Source organism: Scylla paramamosain, chromosome 5 (genome assembly GCF_035594125.1).
Source record: "Scylla paramamosain isolate STU-SP2022 chromosome 5, ASM3559412v1, whole genome shotgun sequence".
Lineage (NCBI taxonomy): Eukaryota > Metazoa > Arthropoda > Malacostraca > Decapoda > Portunidae > Scylla > Scylla paramamosain.
Window position 1 is genome coordinate 20,709,819 of NC_087155.1, and position 24,237 is coordinate 20,734,055.

A 24,237-nucleotide genomic window follows, 5' to 3' on the forward strand; every position below is an offset into this window, starting at 1 on the left:
AGTAACACACACTACATACATATAAATAAGGCTAAATCTGAGCTTTTAACTGCTCTACTAATGTGTTAACTTTTAACAACTGTTATAATAATAAAAATGAGATAATTTTCATTTCAGTACATTCTATTTTTTCTCCTATAGTTATACCCCTTTTTCCATGATCCTGACTAACTGCTCATGTACTTACTTCCCAAACACTATTCTTTCCTTAACTTCAATGCTTTCACCACTTTACTAGCACAAACCTCAAGGGACAACTTCTTGAACATGGGAGCTGTGGCCTGAGCAATAAATTTTCCTGTGAGTGTTGATCCAGTGAAAGACACCAGTGGCACCTGAGGATGAGTTATGAGAGCTTGGCCTGCAGAAGGACCACGTCCAAATACTATGTTTACAACACCTGCAGGAAAGTCTGTGGAGGAAATGTTTCATAAATGACAGAAATCTCTTTGAAACTAAATGGGTGGAAATACCCTGCAAATGTTTTTATTTACAATGCATGTATCAATGTAAAATATACAGTGAGAATACTGATAAAGAAATGGAGAAATGGTGTCATAGAAATACTGAGCCACAGAGGCATGTGTGTAGTGACAAAACAATCAAGATCAGCTGACTTGGTGATCATCTTGGCCTGACTGGTAAGGTGTTGGATTTGTGCTTCTGTGAGTACCCTATCAAAGGTTTGATCCCAGCAAAAGCCTCTCACAGCCTTCAGGTTAATTTATCAGTGTTTCCATGATGCTCTAAGGCATGGCTTCACATTGGTGGGCAGTGGTGAAGATCCTAGAGAGATTGTCTACTGACTTCTGAGAGAGAGAGACAGGCTCAATCACATGCTATTAAAATAGAAGTCTCAGAGAAAACAAGGAGAGCATATATAATCTCAGAGAAGAGACAAGAGTAAGTATTTTGTTAAGGGGAAACTGAAACACTAGAAATTTATTTCAATGGACTAGAAAGCCATAAAGTGACAAACCAGTCAAGGCTGATCAAAATCCATTTAGGCCTTAGCAATCACCTTGGCCTGATCAGCAAGGGGTAAGATTTACATTTCTATGAGTGTCCTGACAGGTTGAATCCCTAACAAAAGCCTCTCATGCCTAATTTATCCTATAGTAAGATCAAAGAGGGACACCACATGAGCACCCAAGAGGAAGATGAAAGATTTGCATAGAATAGAGTCAGTTGGAGCAATGTGGTACTAGTACAATATAGAGGACCACTGCATTGCTGAGATCTGGAACACTATAACATGCATCCTAATTCTAAAGGAAAAAAGAAAGTTTAAGAATAATATAAAGGGGTTTTGCAAACACGTTCAACCAATTCTTTCTCAGCTACTTTGTATCAAACAGCCATCTGTGGCTTCAGTAAAGGCAACAGCCTTTAGATAATGAATTGATTATGTACATTTAAAACTATATGTTCTGCTTTGACAATCACCTGCATCCTGTAGGACTTTACAGAACATGTAGGCCGTTACAGAGGTCATTTCTGAAGGCTTGGCAACAACAGTGTTACCACACATGAGAGCAGGGGCAAGTTTGAATGTCAACAGATACAAGGGTAAGTTCCATGGACTGATGAGACCTGCCACACCCTGAGGTTCCCTGAGGGTGTAGTTCACAACTCCCATCTCTGGGTTGACATTTGAGCTGTAAATCAGAAATAATCTCATAAAAGTACTGCACAAATACATATCAAGATGTTCTAAATTCCTCTTCACTAAAATTACAAATATACTTTCCACACATTGCCAAATATATTGTTTTTATATCTACAATAAATTCCAAACATAGAAGAGAGTGTAGATCATTGTGCATCAATGATATGCATTCCTTGGTATACATAAGGTTCATTCTCAATAGATATTATCTGAGCCCTTCTCAAGTTCATCATGTACTGAATATCAGTTTCATGCTGATTTTTTCAAAAGAAGCAGTAAAAGAAAACAAGCTCTTAACAAAAATGTAACCAACATATAGGAGAGCCAATGAAGTCAAAGAAATATAAGCAAAGATGCCTATTGCTGCTGGTAACTAGAGTGCACTCATTATCTACATTAAGGAGAGAGAGAGAGAGAGAGAGAGAGAGAGAGAGAGAGAGAGAGAGAGAGAGAGAGAGAGAGAGAGAGAGAGAGAGAGAGAGAGAGAGAGAGAGAGAGAGAGAGAGAGAGAGAGGAGAGAGAGAGAGAGAGAGAGAGAGAGAGAGAGAGAGAGAGAGAGAGAGAGAGAGAGAGAGAGAGAGAGAGATGAGGAAGGTGATGCAAAGGATAGGAAGAAGAGAGTATGCATACTGAATGATCAACCTGACCTGGCATGGATTAATGGATATCAGATAATGAAGTATGGGAAATCAAGAAACACATAAGAAATGTGTGGCTCTCTCCCTCTGCTACTATAAGCAGAGAACCAAGCAAGCAGCAGAGTCATGGACATTGTAAGTTGGAAGTGGATCACACTTACTGATGGTACTTGTGCTATAAGAACCCTCTAAAACATGAGTTTCTCCACTTAAGTACATAAATACATAGTGTAATAATGTGAGAACATCAGATATTTGTCATGCTGTTATCCATTTCATACTGTCATACACTGTACAATGATTATATGTATTCTACATTTTATATTTGAAATGTATGTTGTATTTATGACATGTATTAAATATTTTTGTGTGTAAAATGTATGTATATATTGTGTCCATAAATGTATGCATATTTTAGGTAAAGTACAGATGGCCAGGGGAAAGCAGAGAGCTGTGGTAATATGGGAGCTACATGACCACAGGTAAGAAAGCCACCAGAAACTTCACAGGGGGAGTCATCAGAACTGACCACACACACTTGACAGTGATAAATAATGGTCATTTTGGGTTAAATTAGGTCAACTAGGATCAAATGGAATTGTAAAGTGTTATCAGGTGGTGAGGGACATAAAAGAGAGGCATGAAAAAGTGTTGGAGCTATTGTTCCAACATGGTAATTCATGGTGATGGCTAATAATGTCAACTTAAGGGGACTCTTACCCTAGTGGGCTGAAAATCCAAATAAAAAATCATATAAAAAAGTATTAAGAACTAAGAATTAAAACTTTGCAGAGTATTTTGGATTATCATCATCTAGTTTGTCTATGGAAAAGAATGATCAAGATCATTATGTCATGACGCTATGACATAATTCGCAATTATTTGACTTAAAGTGTTCTAGAGGCTACACTAATTATCTTGAAGTAAAGTTATTTAAGATGTGGAAGGTCATTTGTTATCCAAATGTTTGACTATTCAGATTTTTTTTTATTTGGGACACGTCATAAAATATTACTGCATCCTGTCAAGCACCTAATAACACACACACACACCCATCACTTAAAATTTCAAAATTAAGGGCAACTCCTACACCAGTCTCGGAGTCCCGATCTGGGGAGGGGACCACAAATGCCCCCAGGTCGGACTGCCCTTCAGATGATGACCCTAAGTGTCTTGACACCCCCCTCAACTTTTTCTTCATTAACTTCTGCAACATTTGTGGTCTAAGATCTAATTTTCAATCTGTAGAACATCACCTCTCCTCTTCTAAACCTCATCTTCTTTTTCTCACTGAAACTCAGATGTCTGAGGCAACTGACAGTAGCCCCTTTTCTGTTCCCTCCTACTTTCTCTATCCTCATTTTCGATCCAAAGCTGGATGTTGCATTTATGTCCACAATGACTTAACTTGCTCTTGAGCCCATGCTCTTGAATCTTCCGAATTTTCCACCATCTGGCTACGACTACAGAGTCACTCTCAAACTAAATTTATCTGTGCTGTATACCCCTCACCTAACTCCTCTGACTATAAGAAATTCTTTGACTACTCAGCTTCCAAAGTGGAACACATTCTGATTTTGCAGAGATCTCCGTTCTTGGAGACTTCAATGTTCACCACCAGCTTTGGTTTTCCTCTCCCTTCACTGACCATCCTGGTGAACTAGCCTTCAACTTTGCTATCCTCCACGATCTAGAGCAATTGGTGCAACACCCTACTCGTATTTCTGACCATCTTGGAGATACGCCCAACATTGTTGACCTTTTCCTGACCTCTAATCCTGCTTATGCTGTCACCCTCTCCTCTTCGTTGGGGTCCTCCAACCACAATCTCATCTGTATCATGTCCTATCACTCCAATCCCTCCTCAGGATCCCCCTAAGCAAAGGTGCCTCTGGCATTTTGCCTCTGCTAGTTGGGGAGACCTGAGGAAGTATTTTGCTGATTTTCCTTGGAATGACTACTGTTTCTGTGTCAGAGGCCCATCTTTGTGTACTGAGCGCATAACAGAGGTGATAGTGTCTGGCATGGAGGCGTACATTCCTCACTCTTTTTCTCAACCTAAACCTTCCAAACCTTGGTTTAACACAGCTTGTTCTTATGCTATACATGATAGAGAGGTGGCCCACAGAAGGCACTTAAGCTTCTTTCCATCACCATAATCTCGTGGACTTTATATTTCTGCCCAGAACCATGCCAAGTCTGTTCTCCAACTAGCCAAAAACTCCATTAACAGAAAGTGTCAAAATCTTTCAAGATCTAACTCCCCTTGTGACTTCTGGCATCTAGCCAAAAATATCTCCAATAACTTTGCTTCTTCTTCTTTCCCTCCTTTATTTCAACCAGATGGCACCACTGCTATCACATCTATTTCTAAAGCTGAACTCTTCGCTCAAACCTTTGCTAAAAACTCTACCTTGGATGATTCTGGGCTTTTCCTCCCTCTCCTCCATCCTCTGACTACTTCATGCTACCGATTAAAATCCTTCGCAATGATGTTTTCTATGCCCTCGCTGGTCTAAACCCTCGGAAGACTTATGGACCTGATGGGGTCCCTCCTATTGTTCTCCGAAATTGTGCCTCCATGCTTGCACCTTGCCTAGTCAAACTCTTTCAGCTCTGTTTGTCAACATCTACCTTTCCTTCTTGCTGAAAGTTTTCCCACATTGAGCATGTTCCTAAAAAGGGTAACCATTATAATCCCTGAAACTACCGTCCTATTGCTTTAATTTCCTGCCTATCCAAAGTTTTTTTCATTTATCCTCAACAGCAAGATTCTTAAACGTCTATCACTTCACAACTTCCTATCTGATCGCCAGTATGGGTTCCATCAAGGGCGCTCTACTGGTGATCTGGCTTTCCTTACTGAGTCTTGGTCATATCAAAAGCTTTTGATAGAGTCTGGCACAAAGCTTTGATTTCCAAACTACCATCCTACAGCTTCTATCCTTCTCTCTATAACTTCATCTCAAGTTTCCTTTCTGACCATTTTGTTGCTAAAAACTTTACCTTGGATGATTCTGGACTTTTTCCTCCCTCTCCTCCATCCTCTGACTACTTCATGCTACCTATTAAAATCTTTCGCAATGATGTTTTCCATCCCCTTGCTGGCCTAAACCCTCTGAAGGTTTATGGACCTGATGAGGTCCCTCCTATTGTTCTAAAATACTGTGCCTCTGTGCTTGCACCTTGCCTAGTCAAACTCTTTCAGCTCTGTTTGTCAACATCTACCTTTCCTTCTTGCTGGAAGTTTGCCTACATTGAGCCTGTTCCTAAAAAGGATGACCGTTCTAATCCCTCAAACTACTGTCCTATTGCTTTAATTTCCTGCCTATCTAAAGTTTTTTTCTTATCTAAAGTTTTTTCATTTATCCTCAACAGGAAGATTCTTAAACATCTATCACCTCACAAATTCCTTTCTGATCGCCAGTATGGGTTCCGTCAGGGGCGCTCTACTGGTGATCTTCTGGCTTTCCTTACTGAGTCTTGGTCATATCAAAAGCATTTGATAGAGTCTGGCAAAAAGCTTTGATTTCTAAACTACCCTCCTACAGCTTCTATCCTTCTCTCTGTAACTTCATTTCAAGCTTCCTTTCTGACCATTCTGTTGCTGCTGTGGTAGATGGTCACTGTTTTTCTCCTAAATCTATTAACAGTGGTGTTCCTTAGGGTTCTGTCCTGTCACTCACTCTCTTATTATTCATCAATGGCCTTCTAAACCAAACTTCTTGTCCTATCCACTCCTATGCTGATGATACCATCCTGCACTTATCCATGTCTTTTCATAGACATCCAACTCTTCAGGAAGTAAACATTTCACGCAGGGAAGCCACAGAACTCCTGACTTCTGATCTTTCTAAAATTTCTGATTGGGGCAGAGCAAACTTGGTATTGCTTGATGCCTCAAAAACTCAATTCCTCCATCTATCAACTCAACACAACCTTCCAGACAACTATCCCCTCTTCTTCAATGACACTCAACTGTCCCCCTCTTCTACACTGAACATCGTCAGTCTGTCCTTTACTTATAATCTGAACTGGAAACTTCACATCTCATCTCTAGCTAAAACAGCTTCTATGAAGTTGGGCGTTCTGAGACATCTCTGCCAGTTTTTCTCACCCCACTAGCTTTTAACTTTGTACAAGGGCTTTATCCATCCATGTATGGAGTATGCTTCACATGTCTGGGGGGGTTCCACTCATACCACTGTTCTAGACAAGGTGGAATCAAAAGCTTTTCATCTCATCAACTCCTCTCCTCTAACTGTCTTCAGCCTCTCGTCACCGCAATGTTGCATCTCTAGCTGTCTTCTACTGCTATTTTCGTGCTAACTGCTCTTCTGATCTTGCTAACTGCATGCCTCCCCTCCTCCTGCAGCCTCGCTGCACAAGATTTTCTTCTTTCTCTCACCCCTATTCTGTCCACCTCTCTAATGCAAGAGTTAACAAGTATTCTCAATCATTCATCCCTTTCTCTGGTAAACTCTGGAACTCCCTGCCTGTTTTTGCATTTCCATCTTCCCATGATTTGAATTTCTTCAAGAGGGAGGTTTCAAGACACTTATCCTTCAATTTTTGACTACCACTTTGGACCCTTTTCTGGGACTGGCATCTCAGTGGTTTTTTTTTATTTTTTTATTGGATTTTTTTGCCCTTGGCCAGTGTCTCTCCTACATATAAAGAAAAAAATCATGTAAAAAACATAACATTGACATTTTTGGCCTTTTCTCTGTCCTGTCTCTTTTTGCTTCCCATTTAAAAAAAAATCAAAATGGCCATTGATTTTCCCTATCACGAACAATGGATACAGCATTTTCCAAGGAAATCTGATCAACCATTGATTTTATGGAAATATTTCAAGATAAAAAATCATGTTTTCAGTTATGGCCATTCAAAGATTGAAATGTTTTTATCACCTTTACTTATCAAATAATTTGAATGTTATTTATGTATGTAACTCTTGAACATGAGTACATGAATGATTTTATGGAAATATTTCAAGATAAAAAATAATTTTTTCAGTTATGGCCATTTAAAGATTGAAATGTTTTCATCACCTTTACTTATTAAACAATTTGAATGTTATTTACGTATGTAACTCTTGAACATGAGTACATGAAGCACTGTAAGAATCATCCTTTTATTGTTTTCTCTAAGGCTGCGGAAAAAGCAGTTACAGGCAACATTTCAAACACTCCATTTTCTTGCATCTTTACTGGTGTTTAGTAAATACTTCACTGGTGGGGGTCCTCAGAATGTCACTTTATAAGATGAAGGTATTTCTTTTTTTTACCAGCACTGGATACCTTCCTTTCCTTCCATGATGCATTTCTTGCCAAACATTGTTCTTCAATTATGTAGGTAAGGGTGCACAAACAGCACAATATACAGTTCATTCGCTTCTTCTCTTCCTCTCCTTTCCTTGCAATGTTTGTATTTTTTTTTTTTTGTTAATGGATGCGGCAGGAGGGGAGAGAGGTGGGCAGAAAGGAGGTGGATGCAGCAGTTTGTCCCTCTTCGGGTGAATGCAAAGACAAGACATTATTCTTTTTTTCCTTCATTTTCATGCTTTTGCATTATATTTTAGCTACTGCTTAACATTCATTTCCTTCCGATCATCCATCACTGAGTGGGTGGAAAGAGCAATAAGAAAGAGAAAGCAGGAGCAAGGAGCTATAAAACCACTCCCATTGAAGCCATAGAAGCCACTGACGAACACTAGGCAGATGAGCAACTTCTCACCAGATACTACCATATGAGGCCTATATCATCATACCTCAAAGAGGAGTAAGATCATAGCCATTAAGGCAAAAACAAGCCATATGCCATGATTTTATAGGATCTTTCCTGAAGCCACGCCCCCTTTTGCCTTATGCTGTGGGACATTTAAATGTACTTGAAACTCATCAACAGTGCTTTTCACAGAAATACATACCCTGGTGGTGATTCTAGATGGATAACAAATACATTACTGCACATTTTGAAACATGCCATTTTTTACCAAAATAGGGTGAGCATCCTCTTAAGTATAACAATCTACCTTAATGAGTGGATGAACCAATGAGGATCCAGATCAAGTGGATTCATGCTTCCAGAACAAAACCATTGTCAACCTGCTTCATATGCAAAGGTTCAGTTACACCCCAGTCAGCAGACAGAGCATTTCACCACTCGCCCTTACTCAGCCTACTACTACTCCACGCAGATGTTCCACCCAAGAATACAGCTAAGTACCTATTTGGTCTTAAGCCTGTGTACTGGTAGATGCTTAGCCTAATTCATATCTGCCTAGAACAAAGATAATTTCTTTTTTATAACATGGCGCAAGCTAATACATGCTAACTTGCCAACATAAGGATCAGGAGATTTGGGTCCCTTGGGTCTGTAGCATGTGGAGTGTGGAGGGTGAAGCTGGCCATTCATGGGGTGAGGCAAGACTACCTCCTTGTCACTAGCTCACTAGCCATGTAGTTAAAAGTTATATTATCATGTTTCCACAATGTGGTTATTACTCAGGGTTACTATGGTTGTTATGAGGAGTATTTTTGGTGAATAAGATTGTGTTAAAGGCAGTATTATTGTGTCTGAAGAGTTTTAAAGTATAAATGGTGTAATTTTGTCTGTGGTGAAAAGGCACCACTGTGAAGGGATAAAAGGCAATGCATATGATGCATATTTGAAAGAAGTGTTCTATGGAAATCTTGTGTCATGATTTATGAAAAGGAAGAGAGTTGGAATTTATGTAACTTGTACATGTGTGTATAATTTAGTTTTGCTGCATTAAATAAAGATAGCTGTGGTAACATCATCTGTTCTTACTTGGGGAGTGGAGGAAAAAGTAAGGGTGATCATAAACATTTTTTTAGCAACCTTGGTGCAAGGTTTAACCAATATAACAAATAAGGCACAGACCATTGTACCCATAGATCACAGTACTAATACAATCCTAATTGTGTGTAATTGTGTGGCATTAAATGCACTCTTTACCCAGCAAGAGTACATATTTCAGGATTGTAAATAATAATCTATAATGGATAGCCCCTTGAGGAGTTGTTTCTGCAATGAGTATGTATCTAGTATTATTTATATTCACATTGTATCCATGACTAGAAGTATATTTCATGCCCTATAATTGCAGTACCATAATATCCATTGCCCAAAATTAAAGGCACACAAGAAGAATGGGGAGTTTTCTGAACTAAATCACTACATATCGTTGCTGCTCATTTAACTGTAGGAAAAAGAGCTAAAATATTGCTGTAGTAAATCCCAGGTGCGTAAAGATGCATAGAACATTGATCATTATGATACTATTGAAATGATGTATCGACTTTTCAATATCTGGTATGGATAATGTTGAGAGAATGTGATCAAATTAATTATTTTTTTGTGTGATTATCAAGTAAACTGCTAGCATTATCTTAAATAAAGCATATTACAAGTATAAAAACTATTGATTTGGACAATGAAAAAAAAAATAAAAAATCACACTGTACTATATAGTATGACACAACTTACTCAGTAACATCGTGATATATGGCTCTAGTTTTTTTTTTTTTGTGGGGATTTTAGCATCCTTCTCATGAAGTGAGCGACAAGGCAAAGTAATCGAGAATGAAAACAAACATCTCTCAGGCAATCCTGCTGTTGCTGTAGTGTCCAGTTACCGTAATCCATTGCTTAGGGCGTAGTGGAGATGGGCAGCACAGCAACATTCAACTTCTTGTCCAACAACGTGTTTCTTAAGTTCAACCAGTGTGGCCAAGTCAGGTGTTTGTTTTGGTTAGAGATACAGCATTACTATCACCAGGACACTCGAGTTGCCACTTCTTTTTATTAAAATTGCCATTTCAATAAACTAGGAAGGAGATCTATGTAATTCGGACTTTTGACTGTCACTGACATGTTGCCTTTATGTTTACTATCGTCTAGATTAAGACGTTTCCAATCAAGAGTGTATTCATTTGGAAATCTTAAGATGACCAAATAAATCTAAATGCCAATTCACTAGAAAATCAACTTATATACATTTGTTCATGAAAAGAGTTTGATTTTACATGTCTTACTACTAGAAAGGATTACGTAGAAAAATATATTACATAAGCCCATTGCATCTTCATGTACAGTAAAATCCCTCTCATCCGGCATTCGAGTGTCCGGCAGCTTCAAATATCCGGCACATTTTTCCCCAAGCCTTAAAATCAATAAAAAATCAATGTGTACTCATAAAATCGATTAAAATTCCCGCACGAGGCATACTTTGTCCCCTCGCCACCAGAGCACACTGCTTCGCACCACCCGCTGCCTACTGCACTGTGTTTACTCAGTGACTCAGTCCCGCGTGTGCACTGTTTATCGCCTGATGCCTTCATCATGCCTAAAGTTGTAGAAAAGAGGAAGCGTGTTGTGCTTACACTTAAGCAGCTGATCAGATCAGCTGCTGATTAAGATCAGCTGATCTTTGTTATGGTAAGATGTGTGAGTGTAGGGTGGTGATTGTGGACATAATTTCACTTCTATTCAAGTATCTGGCAATATTCAAGTATCCGGCATGTCGGCGGTCCCGTTGATGCCGGATAAGAGGGATTTTACTGTAAATAGAATAACACTGTAGGTATATCTGATATTGCTTGTATGTGAGAGAAGAGTTTGTGTCTGTGCTGCCACCTGGTGACAACCACTAGTTCTGAAAACTCCCCATTATGCTACTAGAGGGAATTTAAATTTTATCTTACAGCTAGGTTTGATCACTATCCCACATCACATCAGCAAATGAAACACCACTTCTATCACTTCATCCCAAAGTGTTAGCTACAGGGCTTACACCTGTAACATGATGAGAATTGTAGTTTGAGTTACTCACGTATTCAGGTGATGTGGAATGGCATGAGCAAAATGCCTTAAATTCAGCACACATCTTGGGATATCAATTATTCTTGCAAGCCACACTGGCTTTCCTTGATCCCGTGACTCTGCAACAGCAAATTCTTCCAAACGTGATTCAAGAATATCAGCAACCTTGAGTAGGTGATTTGCACGTGTCTGAGCAGATTTACATGACCATCTGAAAATAGCATAATAGAATAAAAACTTGTCAACAGAAACTTTGGTTTGTGTGCTCCTTCAGACTGAACAGCCATTATTATTTTTCCAAGAAACATAATGAGTGAAAAAATAGTTCTACATTCAGGTAAAATAATTTTCCTGTGCTCCATCACAGTATTTCAAAATATCCTTTCAATTGACAGTGCTACTATAGTAGCTCAAGAAAATGAAAAACTAAAATGGTAGACCAATACCTTACCCTTCAAATGCGGCCTGAGCAGCATTCACAGCAGCATCCACCTCAGCCTGGCCTGAGTCTGGAATCTTGGCCCAGACCAAGCCAGTGCTAGGGTCATGGGAGTCTATATGGTCTTGGCACGGCACCATCACTCCACCAATGAAGTTATTGATCACTATGGGCTCATCCATCTTTCCTGTACATATCAATTATGGTCATTACTAGAAATCAGAAAAGTATTTAAAGTACATAAAAATAATTTTTCACATAAAACTGTGATTTTCACACACACACACACACACACACACACACACACACACACACACACACCATGTGTGTGTGTGTGTGTGTGTGTGTATACCGAGGAGGGGGGCGCATGGTCCTCCCCTTAGTATGCCACTAATAGTAGTAGTAGTAGTAGTAGTAGTAGTAGTAGTAGTAGTAGTAGTAGTAGTAGTAGTAGTAGTAGTAGTAGTAGTAGTAGTAGTAGTAGTAGTAGTAGAAGTAGTAGTAGTAGTAGTAGTACTGTACATCCAACATTCTTGACCTTTTCCTGGCCTTTAATCCTTCTGCTTACTCTGGTATTCTGTTGGACTCCTCCAATCACACCCTTATACCTGTATTTTGACCTAATGCTTCAATTCCTCAGAATTTTCCAAAAAAGGAACCACCTCTGGAATTTTGTCTCTGTTAATTAAGGGGAACTGAGGAGATATTATTCAGATTTTCCATGGAATGACTACTGCTTCCATGTCAAAGACCCATCTCTGTGTGCTGAGTTAATAGTGGAGGTGAATGTGTCTGGTATGGAGACATACATTCTTTACTCTTTCTCTTGCTCCAAATCTTCCAAATCTTGGTTCAACTTGACCTGTTCTCATGCTACACAGAGGCAGCCCACAAGTGATATCCAAGCCTTCCATGTTCATCACCTAAAACTCATAGTTTACATTTCTGTCCAAAGTCATGCTGAGACTGTTCTTCAATTAGCCTTTCTTACTGAGTCTTATTCATCCTCTTAACAAATTTTGGTGAATCTCTTGCCTTAGACATATCCAAAATATCTAAAAAGAGTCTGGCACAAGGTCCTAATTTCCAAATTACCCTCTTACAGGTTCTATCCTTTTCAAAGCAACTTCAACTTCACCTCAAGTTCCCTTTCTGACCATTCTATTGTTGCTGTAGCAGACAGTCACTGTCCTTCCACTAAGTCTACTAAGTGGTGTTCCTCATGGCTCTGTCCTGTCGTCAACTTTCCTTTTATTATTCATTAGTGATCTTCTAAGCCAAACCTATAGTCTTATCCATTCCTACACTGATGATACCAATCTGCACTTTTTCACATTTTTCCTTACATGTCCAAGCCTTAAAAAAATAAAACAACTTACACAGGGAGACCACAGAATGTCTGACTTCTGATCTCTCTAAAATTTCTGATTGGGACAGAGCAAACTTAGTGTTGTTTGATGCCTGGAAACCCGATTCCTCCATCTATGGACTTGACACAACCTTTCAAATAAGCATCCCTTCTTCTTCAGTGACACTCAACTGTCCCTCTCTTGTACACTGAGCATCTTCGGTCTGTCTTTTACTATTAATCTAAACTGTAAACTTAATATCTTGTCTCTTGGTAAAACAGCTTCTCCAAAGTTTGGCATTCTGAGTTATCTCCACCAGTTTTTCCCAAATTCCCCCAAGCTACTGACTCTGTAAAGGACCCTTATCTGTCCATGTATGTTCACATATATGGAGGGTTCCATTCATACTGCTTTTTTGAACATGGTGGAATCAAAAGCATTTTATCATAACCAATTCCTCTCTTTTTAACTGATTGCCTTCAGCCTCTCTCTCTTTGCTGCAAGGTTGCATCTCTTTTAATCTTCAATCACTACTTTCACACTAACTGCTCTTCTGATCATATAAGCCTTCTACTTTGTCATTTTACATGATCCACACCTTTTTAAAGTCAAATAAAAAAAACTGAAGTTCAAGTAAAAAAAACAGCTTTAATTGAAAAAAGTGAAGGTCAAATTAAAAAAAAAACTTTATATTAAAAAAACTGAAGTTCAAATAAAAAAATTAATAATTTCATATTAAAACATCTGAGGTTCAAATTAAGATAAGTTAATTTTAATTCTAAAAAAAACTAAAATTCAATAAAAAATACTTATTTAAAAAAAAAACTTTAATTCATTTAGGTATTGATATGCAAGAAATGACATTAATTGATTTTATATATTTCACTTGAAGGTTCTTGACTGAATCATGGAAATGTCTGTGATTTCAACAGAATATGATGTATTGAAATCATACATGTTTGTTTTAACCTATCACACAGTTTTAGCAGCATCCTTGTTGATAATGAGGCAAAAGCACTTCATACTACAATATAAGAATTGATAATCCTAGCAGGATGCTGCTGAAACTATTTGGCAATAAAATAGAAGTAAATAATAATGATTATGGGTATTGATACTCAGTTTTATTAGAATCTCTTGGATGCTGCTATGAGGGTGCATTGATGCTAGGGTGGTGTTGCCAAGTGATGGATCTCCCTCAAACCTTTTCTTTGTCATATGTGTAATATAGGTTTATATTTTCATGTCATATGTAGTATCATTATAAATATTAGTACTTATTGTTATTTAAATGGGAATGAGACAACCTAAGCAAACATAGCTTAACCTTAACCTGAGCCTCAGCTATATGTACCCAACCTGCCAGTTGTGTCTGTGATCATGTGAATGATATCCATACCAGTTTTTCTGCATATGATCCAATGTTAGTTGCATTAGTTACTAATGTTGTTATTCCTGTTATTCCTGTTATTAGGCATTACTATTATTATTACTTCTCTATTTCATCACAAGTTTCCAGCTAGCACGACTTGACTTGAGTAGCAGTATCTGTGACCGGAATCCCTTTGATGTGTTGAGAGTGTGCATAATGCTTGCAGGGCCCACAAACAGACAAGATGTGTTGTTGAACATGGCATTGGTCAGTTGAAACACAAGTTTCATGTACCTATATGGAGAAATACGTGTCAGCCCTCAGAAGAAAGCAGGGTTTTCAGGTGAGGAAAGCTAAAACAGAGCCAAATACTGCCTCTAACCACTAAAAACAAACAGAGAGCTCAGATCAGATCAGATCAGATGATATCGTCCAGTGTAGCTTTTTGCAACAGCACCTAGCTGCCTACTACTGCTGCTGTTCTCATTGTGTTGTCTGCCATGTTCTTGATCTTCCTCTTGTTGCTAGCATCCAAATTTACTAGCAACAACCAAACTAAACCTGAAACCTAGCAACCTGAAACCTAACTAAACCTAAACTAATCTAACTAAATTTAACTGAACCTAACTAAACCAGTAAATATGAAATAGAGCAGCAGCAGTAGTAGTCCAGCTCCCTATTTATTTTTGGTGGTAAGAGGTGGTATTTTACTCTGTTATAGCTTTTCCCACCTGAAAACCCCACTTTCCCACCAGGTCCCCAACACTGTAGAGCAGTGGTTCTCAATCTTTTTTCAGTGATGGCACCCTGAATTTATATAATCCTTTCTGTGGCACCCCTTTTTCACCATCACCCCTCCTCACATGAATTAACTTCTGATATAAAATTGTACCTGTTTGAATTACTTTAATTAATGATTTAAAATTATTATCCGTACTCAAACGCCTGTTGTTGTTTCCTCAAGTTCCTTACAACAGAAAAACTGGTCCACTATTTTAACATTATGAATGTACCGAATGAATGCCGATAGTTGAGCCTTACCTCCAATATCTGTGGACTCATCTACCTGAAGTGCAAACATTTCACTTTCCTTTACAGAGGCACATACAGTTTCCTCTATGTCTGCTGACATATCATGAATCCGTCTGCTGATGGTACTATCCGAGACGGGAATTTTTTTCACTTGTTTTTCTGCTTCACTTCCAAACATTGTTTTTACAATGGCACTACAAGCCGGAAGAATTAGTGTCTCTGCTATTGTATGAGGTTTCATGCTTTTAGCGACTAACTCTGCAACTAAGTAGCTGGCCTCTTGTGCTTTATCAGAAACTTTGACTGTTTTAGAAAGCATCACCCTCTGTTGTTTTTGTTCATTTAAAAGTCCTTCAAAGTAGGATCGAGGCTTGTTGGCAAGATGACCATGTTTCAAAGATAAATGCCTCTTTAATTTGCTGGGTACCATCGCCTCATTAGCTAATTTATCACCACAAATAACACACAGTGGTGTAGGATTAACCTCATCGCCACACCAAAAGAATCCCAAATCTAGATAATTATCCAAATAGGAGCGATTTTTCTTGCTTTTTTTTGGAAGTTGATTTGTTTGCTGTTGAAATGGCCAAATCCTTTTCACTCGTACTTCTACTTTCGTTTCCTTCTTCACCCTCACCACTATCTCCATGTTTTCTCTTCTTAATGACAAACTTATCCATTGTGAGTTTAAGTTCAATACAGCTGCAGATTATCAGAAGCAGCAAGTAATACACCCGTACAGCTCGATGTATAGTGCCTCACTGACAAAAATCGGACAAGTACCGATCACGTACTGGACGACCGACGAGTATAAACAAAGAAAATTGGGTTACGCAAGAAGTACTATTACATTCTATTGACATTATTATTATTATTATTATTATTATTATTATTATTATTATTATTACTATTATTATTATTATTATTATTATGCTATCAGTAGTAGTAGTAGTAGTAGTAGTAGTAGTACAAGTGTGCAAAAGGAAATATCTACCTATATTTTAGTAAAATATTAGAGCAAGTAACTTCCTACACCGACATTTAATTATAGGCAGACTGCTACAAACTGTTTTACAAATGTACCTTGAAACGATCTAGCCAAGACAAAATTCATGGCAATCTTGTGGCACCCCTAGGAGCTGTCCGTGGCACCCCAGGGTGCCGCGGCACCCAGTTTGGGAACCACTGCTGTAGAGGATAGGAGCTGAAAAAAATGGGAAATAGGACCATGCAACTCTCCTTAATATTTACTTTGGCTTGAATGGTGATATCCCAAGTAGCAGGATAATATCAAAGTAATTGTTCATAATTTAGTTGCATTACTTGGATCTATTCACTTTCATGAAAGAGAATGTTTGCACACAACAACAACAACAACAGTAATAATGACAACAACAACAACAACAACAACAACAACAACAACAACAACAACAATAATAACAACAACAACAGTAACAACAACAACAACAACAAGCACAATAGAAAAAGGGAGAAAAAAGTCCTATAGCAACAACACTACACCACACATCACATTCAGTCATCCCACACAATGCCGCATCTCTCCATACATCACAGCCAGCCACACAACTAATATTGCATCCCCTCACTCATGCCACAGTTAAACTGCACCACAACTAACCATGCTCACAACCCATATCACACTCAGTCACCTCACACCCAGCCACACCACAACCAACATCACACCTAGCCACATCACAGCCCACATCTCATCCTCCACACTACACCACACATCACCCCACCACACCTCACCACACAGCCTAATCATTGACACAAAGCCTCATAATGCCACACATCACACCAGCCACACAATCCATACAATACCCAATCACTCAGCAATACACACCACTCCCAGCCACACCACATATCAGTTGCATTACAAGAGCCACACAACTCATGTCATACAGCCATACCACACAAAACTACATCACACTGCACATCACACCCTGCCACATAAATGAATGACAGCCATAAAAAAAATATAAAAAAATCAGTTGCAACAATGCATATAACACCCAGTCACAAAACAACCAATATCACTCCCAGCCAAAGCACATAACATCACACTAAGCATCAAAGTCAGTCATGCAACAACTCGCATGACACAGCCATACCACAAAGTACATATATAAACAAAAAAATCACTGCCATAAAGTGACAAACCTTGCAGAAACAACAGCACCATGGTAGCAAAGCATAATTGATCGACAGCAGCTCACCGCGCTTGTCTCCTTTGACCTTGTGATGTGTCGTCATAATGAATGACCAGTTCATGTAATGACAGCAGTCAGAACAAAAACTTTTGAGATGAGCTTCCCCAATCTTTATGAACGTGCAAAATCTTTCAAGGAAGACATAGTGAATATTCCATAGGATTCAATAATTTTAACATACTTTCCAAGAATATTCTTGACTTTAGAAAACTAATATTTTGTGAGATATACTCAATAATACCTATAAGTAAATACATCTTAAAGCTTCATTTTTTTTGTATGATGTTGAAGGATAAAAAGTACCTACAGCTTGTCATGCAAATGGGTGAAGATGACAGTGAATGTGTGCACTGTGTGGCACACATTCACTCTGAGGTTAAGGTGGCAACAGCACAAGCAGGTCCTACAGCCAACACTCCAAGGATCAATTGGTAGTCTGGATCCACTATAGCTCAATTAACTTGTGCTAAGCTTTCACACTTCAGCAAAAGTTAATGTGGGACTCCATCATGACACAAAATTGTTTATCTAGCCAGTTACATTTGTTAAGTAGGCACTATAAATAATTTCACACACCACACAATCAAATCACAAGCACACAGTGACACATATACTTTGTTTTCTAAGTTTTATAGTTGACAATTTTACTCATAAAGTACAACAATAAATTTTTTATTTTACATGTAAAGCTTGTAGTACAACAGTCATTTGATTTCAAGTATTCCCAGCAAGTCCAGCACCACAGCCATTTTTCATTCTTCCTGACAGCAGAAAACAAGCTGCATGACGTCATTTGTTGCTCAGTTTGCCCAGCCAGCAGCAAAAATGGGCAGCATGCTTGGAGAAATTTGCCCTGTGTGATGCTACCTTTGTCTTCAAATCTCTCCTTTTGAAAGGGTCCAAGTCATAGGAAGGAAGGAAATGCAGATGCAGAAAGGAAGTTCCTGAGTTTACCAGAGAAAGTGATGAATGACTGAGAATTAGAGAGGTGGACAGAAGACAGGAGTAAGAGAGAAAAGAAAGTCATGTGCAGTAAGGCTGCAGGAGGAGGGGAGGCATTCATTTAGCAAGATCAGAAGAGCAGATAGCATGAAAGTAGCTGTAGAAGATAGCAAAAGCTGCAATATTGTGATGATGAGAGAGTCTGAAGACTGTCACGTCCAGTTCACACCAGTCTGTTTTTATGGATTCTGTCTCTGTTCACCATCCAACAAATGATGTCATAAAAATGGAGTCTGTACTAAATGGAGGAGTTGGCCGCTGCCTTTATATCCATGTTTGTCAAAATGGCTGTGTGGAGAATAGACCTCCTCGACAAGGAATTTGTATACTTCTTGCCACCTTGCTGTTCAGAGCTGATGAAGAGGCCAGTCAGGTGGAGAAAAGTGTCATTTATTGCACAGTAAAGAAATATAAGTAATTACATGCTAGTGAATCTTACAAGGCACAATCGCAGCATTAGTGTCTGCTGCAACAATGCATGGTGTGGTGGAGAGAGAGGCTATACCAGTATTTTTCAGTTGTCTGGTTGTCAATTATTAATACACTGTCATGACCATAGCTGCTGAGTGAGGCTTGTTGCATTTCTGCAGTTTGTTGGGCTGAAACCTGTCCATCCTTGTGCTTGTGTTTACGTGCTTTGTGGTGTTGCGCACCTCACGCTGGGACCCCACTCACTCCTCTTTTTTTCCACAAAGTGTAAAAATTATTGATTTACAATATAGCACTATTACATTACAAAGCTATAATTCAATAACATTTTTTCATGCACTTGAGTATCATACCTAGAACATTCAAAATATCAGTATGTACAACACTGCCTGTCTCTCCGTACAAAGTTAAACTTGGTTCATCTCTTCCTCTTAACAGCATCTGTTCAAGCAGAAGCAGAAATGGAGTCTGGTTCCCACTACAGTTGCTTGAATGGAAATGGTGGTGACGTTATTGTTGGACAGTGTACAGAAATGGAATCCGTAAAAATAGAGTAGTGTAAACTAGGCCTCAGTTAGAGGAGAGGAGTTGATAAGACGAAAAGTTTTTGATTGCACTTTGTCTAAAAGAGTGGTCTGATTGGAACTGCGCCTGCCCCTGTCCCCTCCCCCCCAACATGTGAGGCATACTCTGTACATGGATGGATAAGGTCCTTGTACAGAGTTAGCAGCTGGGGGGGCGATGAGAAAAACTGGTGGAGATGGATCACAATGCCTAATTTCATTGAAGCTGTTTTAGCCAGAGATGAGATATGAAGTTTCAAGTTTAGATTATAAGTAAAGGATAGACTGAGGATGTTCAGTGTAGAAAAGAGGGACAGTTATCTGAAAGGTTGTGTTGAGTTGATAGATAGAGGAATTGAGTTTTTGAGGCATTGAACAATATTAAGTTTGCTCTGCCCCAATCGGAAATTTTAGAGAGATCATTAGTCAGTCATTCTGTGGCTTTCCAGTGTGAGCTGTTAACTTCCTGAAGGATTGAACATCTATGAAAAGACATGGAAAAAAAAAATGGGTGGGTATCGTTAGTATAGGAGTGGACAGGATAAGTAGTTTGGTTTAAAGGACCATTGATGAATAATAGTAAGAGTGAGTGACAGGACAGAACCCTGAGGAACACCACTGTTAATAGACTTAAGAGCAGTGACTGTTTAGCACTGCAGCAACAGAATGGTCAGAAAGGAAATGAAGGACAGGAGCCAGAGGAGGGTATTTTGGAAATCAAAGCTTTGTGCCAGACTCTGTCAAAAGCTTTTGATATGTCTAAGGCAGCTTCAAAATTTTCACCAAAATTCCTAGAGGATGCCAAGACTCAGTAAGGAAAACCAAAAGATCACCAGTAAAATGGTCTCAACAGAACCCATACTGGCAATCATATACAAGGTTGTTGAGGATAAATTAAAAAACTTTAGAGAGGCAGGAAATTAAAGCCAGGACAGGGGCTTCATGCATCCATGTGTACCGCTCCACATACAAGGATGTTAAACTCACCCAGGCCTCCTAAACAGAATGGAGTTAAAAACTTTATGTCTCATCAATTCCTTCCTTCTAACAGACAGTCTTGATTCTTTCTCACTGTTGCAGTGTTGCATGTCTTATTATCTTCTACCATTTTTTCCTGCTCTTCTAAAATTGCTAACTCCCACAGCTATGCTGTGCAAGACTTTCTATTTAGGACCCCTCTACACAAGCATTTTTTTGCACACATTTGGAAGCGTATTCAAGAAACAGTTATAGTTCAGTTCAATGGCATCTTGCACACAATGCATTGCATGCATGCGTGATACCAAGCAGATGCATAAACCAGCAAGGATGCATTCCCTTGCTGATTACATAATGGCAGAAGGTGCATGAAATGCACACTGACATGGAATGACAAAAAAAATGGTGTGTTTCTTTGCATGAGTCAACTAAATGCATAGAAATGCTTCTGTTCATCTTGCTAAGGTAAGAGTTAACCAGTATCTTCATTCCTTCAGTATTATACTGGTAAATTCTGGAACTCATTTCCTATTTCTGTAATTCCCTTGCCTACAATTTGAATTGTTTCAAAAGATGAGAATCAAGGCACTTCAGAAAGTAAACTGGTCTTTCTCTTAGTTTTCCAACACCTGGTTTTCTTCAGTAACATTAAGAGTGGAGATTTTTAATAATTTTTATCACCCTTGACATCTCTCTGTAACATTGATATTGAAAGAAAAAAGGCTTTTGTAGCTTGCTTACTTCAGCTCCCAGTAGCTGTTGATGTGATAACAACATATGAGATCTTCAGTATATAAGAGTAAAATTCTTTACTATATACATATCAGAAATAGTGATAAAAGAACAATATAAAATTAAGCCAAAACATTAAAGGCATCTTCTTCAGTTCTTTGCAAGCACCTCAGAAAAAGGCATTTTCCAAAGCATATCTTTCGCGCAGGTCTCCTGGGAACTTCAGAACTTTACAACTACCCCAGGCCACAAGCTTTTAAAGGGCTCGCAAGAAATGGGGGCAGGCAGTGGAGCAGAGCGAAAGACACAGCCACTTGTGGGCAGCGATGCAAACATGTCAGGAGAAAACAAGCTGATGTGTCAATATGTTAAAATCTCAAACATACAGAATTATCTGCAGTCATGAGTGAAAACCATTATTAAAACTGTGTAGCCTGAATTGTCTCAAATTAAGTGAATAGTAACATTTGCTTACAATGAACATGAAAGTCAAGCCTTCAGGTGGTGTGTGGCATTCTGGCAGGGCAGGTAAAGGTAAAGCAATTCCTGTCTTGGGCCACAACTTCCAACACATCATTGTGTTCAGGTACAATGCCACAATGCAGTGTGAAGTCATGACTGATACAACCAATTCTCGGAATACTCTGCAGAGTGGCTTGTATTTGCACAGGTGATGAAGTAGGACAGGTCTGAAGAAACGGTATATGGGATAAAATGTTACCTTAACATGGCAGAATCTGAACAGTGGGGCAAGGGACCTCGCTCTCACCCCTGTGAATGACATGTGAGAGCTACTAGGCCTGCTCTCTGCATCACAGTTTCCCCTTGCTCCATAATCACTAATAATAGACCATATTTTGTTATAATACTTGCTCTGTCTAGACAGAATAGGATAACAAATAGGGATACCTAAGAGATGAATGCGCCTGAAATGCAGAAATACTATGAAAATAACAGCAGAGATGCTTTGACATTTTATTTCATAACTCCTGTATGTACAGTACCATGCAGCAAGTTTTACTAGTCATATTAGCCAACATCAAGCATTCTGACCCAGAATGCCTTAAGGGAATGTTGCTCATGTGTATCATTCTCTGTCGGAAGGGTATGGGCGTGCAAGTTTGTCACGTCTCACAGCTGCTATGAGTGTCAAAGAACTTTCAACCTATGCCTTCACTCAGCATACTAACTATATATATAGTGAAATGGACACTTACTACAGACAACAAGAGAGTGTGACAAAGCAGTGTGTTGAGAAAGCATATGAAAATAAAGGGAAAGAAAGAGATGATGATGAAAAACTGAGTTTATATGTTAGCTTTGATGGCACCTGGATAACCAGAGGTCACAAAAGTAATTTTGGTGCTGCTTTTGTGATGGACCTATATTCTGGTATGGTAAATGATTTTGAAGTTTTGTGCAATTATTGTAGATTATGTGTGATCATGAAAAAGAAAGAAGCTACTTTTGATGAGTGGTACAAGACAGTACATTCAGGAAAGTGCCAAGCAAACTTCAATGGACTATCAGGGGCAATGGAGGCTGAAGGAGCAGTCAGAATGTGGCATAGAAGTGAGGGAAAAGGCTAAAGATATGTCACATTCCTAAGTGATGGCAACTCAAGCTCCTACAAATCTGTGTGCAACATGAACAATGGAAAAAGACTATATGCTAACCACAGTGCTGTGAAAGAGATGTGTATCAACCATGTGCAAAAATGAATGGGTACATGGCTCAGAAACTTCAAAGACGAACTGAAAGAAGACAAAACAACCAAAACAGGAAAGGTAATAAAGAAAAGCTTAGTTGGTGGAAGGCATCAACTTACTGACAAACAGATAGATGCCTTCCAAAGGTACTATGGGAAGGCTATCAGGGACAGTATTGGCACTAATGTCCTGACAATGAGTTTGAAAATCATGTCAGGATTTTGGCATGCCATTTCCAGGGATGGAGATGGCAATCATCACCACATACACAGCGATTCTTCTTGGTGTGTCTTCAAGAAGGCTAAGGATGAAGGAAAGCCTCTCCCCTCCCATGACACAATGAAAAATTATCTGAGACTTGAAAAAAAGTATGAAGACAGAGTGAGGGAGATCCTTTATGATTAATCAAGTCCTGCTCTCCTTGAAAGGTGCCTGCAAGGGCAGAGCCAGAATAGAAATGAAAGCTTTCATTCTAAGCTTTGGAACCACCAGAATAAGGCAAAGTTTACTGGCCTCCAGAGGATGACATTCGTGACCCAGCTCACTATACTTGATTATAATTTTGGGTTTGTGTTTAACCGGTTCCAGCAGCATCTTGACATCTCCTTGACATCAGAGGGTGATGTCAAGCACGTGGCCCAGATTACCAGCCTGGTAACTTCTAAAGTTATCGCCTCTTCCTGGCTACAGTGAGGTGGATGGGCTCCACGGACACCCTATGAATATGTTATTTTCATATTGGAGATATATAACATCAATAATATGTTATATACTCTAAAATGATAATAACAGGGGACCTGTTTCTTTAGAAGTCTCTACCAGGCAATGGTAGGTGACAGGTGACAAGACGTTATGTAACATGGCCTCATACTACCTAAATAACCACTGGCAGCCTCCCAAGAATGGTCAAATAGTTAAGGTATGTAAATATTTGGATTTGATACATCTTGGAGTGGTTTTTATCAAGTATTGTATATGTTCACAGAAAAAAAAGTGGATTTTCTCAAAACTTGTTTTTTGCATATAAAATGTTGCAAAACTGTCAGTAATTGACCGATTTAAAAAAAATTTCAGCAAAATAATCATCACCTTCGTCTTAAGTTTTCACGGTATTATCAAACATTAATTCCTTCAAATAAATTTATGGCAAATTTATATATCTCAAAATTCTGATGAAAAAAAAAAGGTAACATTTTGTAGTGTAACAAATGTCATAATTTCAGCTACGTGCACAAAAATACCGA

The 24,237-nt window shown here is 38.8% G+C and overlaps 1 protein-coding gene across 6 annotated transcripts in view; it reads right to left on the minus strand.

The window, feature by feature from the left end:
* LOC135100642 (2-aminomuconic semialdehyde dehydrogenase-like) overlaps positions 1-24,237 on the minus strand; it is a 45,889-nt gene that overhangs the window by 14,151 nt on the left and 7,501 nt on the right. For 3 of the 6 annotated variants that reach the window (XM_064003719.1, XM_064003722.1, XM_064003723.1), the window contains exons 2-5: positions 11,609-11,783; positions 11,168-11,368; positions 1,447-1,658; positions 246-412 (exon numbers count right to left, since the gene is read on the minus strand). In XM_064003719.1, coding sequence (XP_063859789.1) covers positions 246-412; positions 1,447-1,658; positions 11,168-11,368; positions 11,609-11,783 — 755 coding nt within the window. Of the gene's footprint in view, positions 1-245; positions 413-1,446; positions 1,659-11,167; positions 11,369-11,608; positions 11,784-15,358; positions 16,163-16,432; positions 16,554-24,237 lie in introns of those variants that run through there. The other 3 variants (XR_010268856.1, XM_064003721.1, XM_064003718.1) reach the window with 3 other exon arrangements.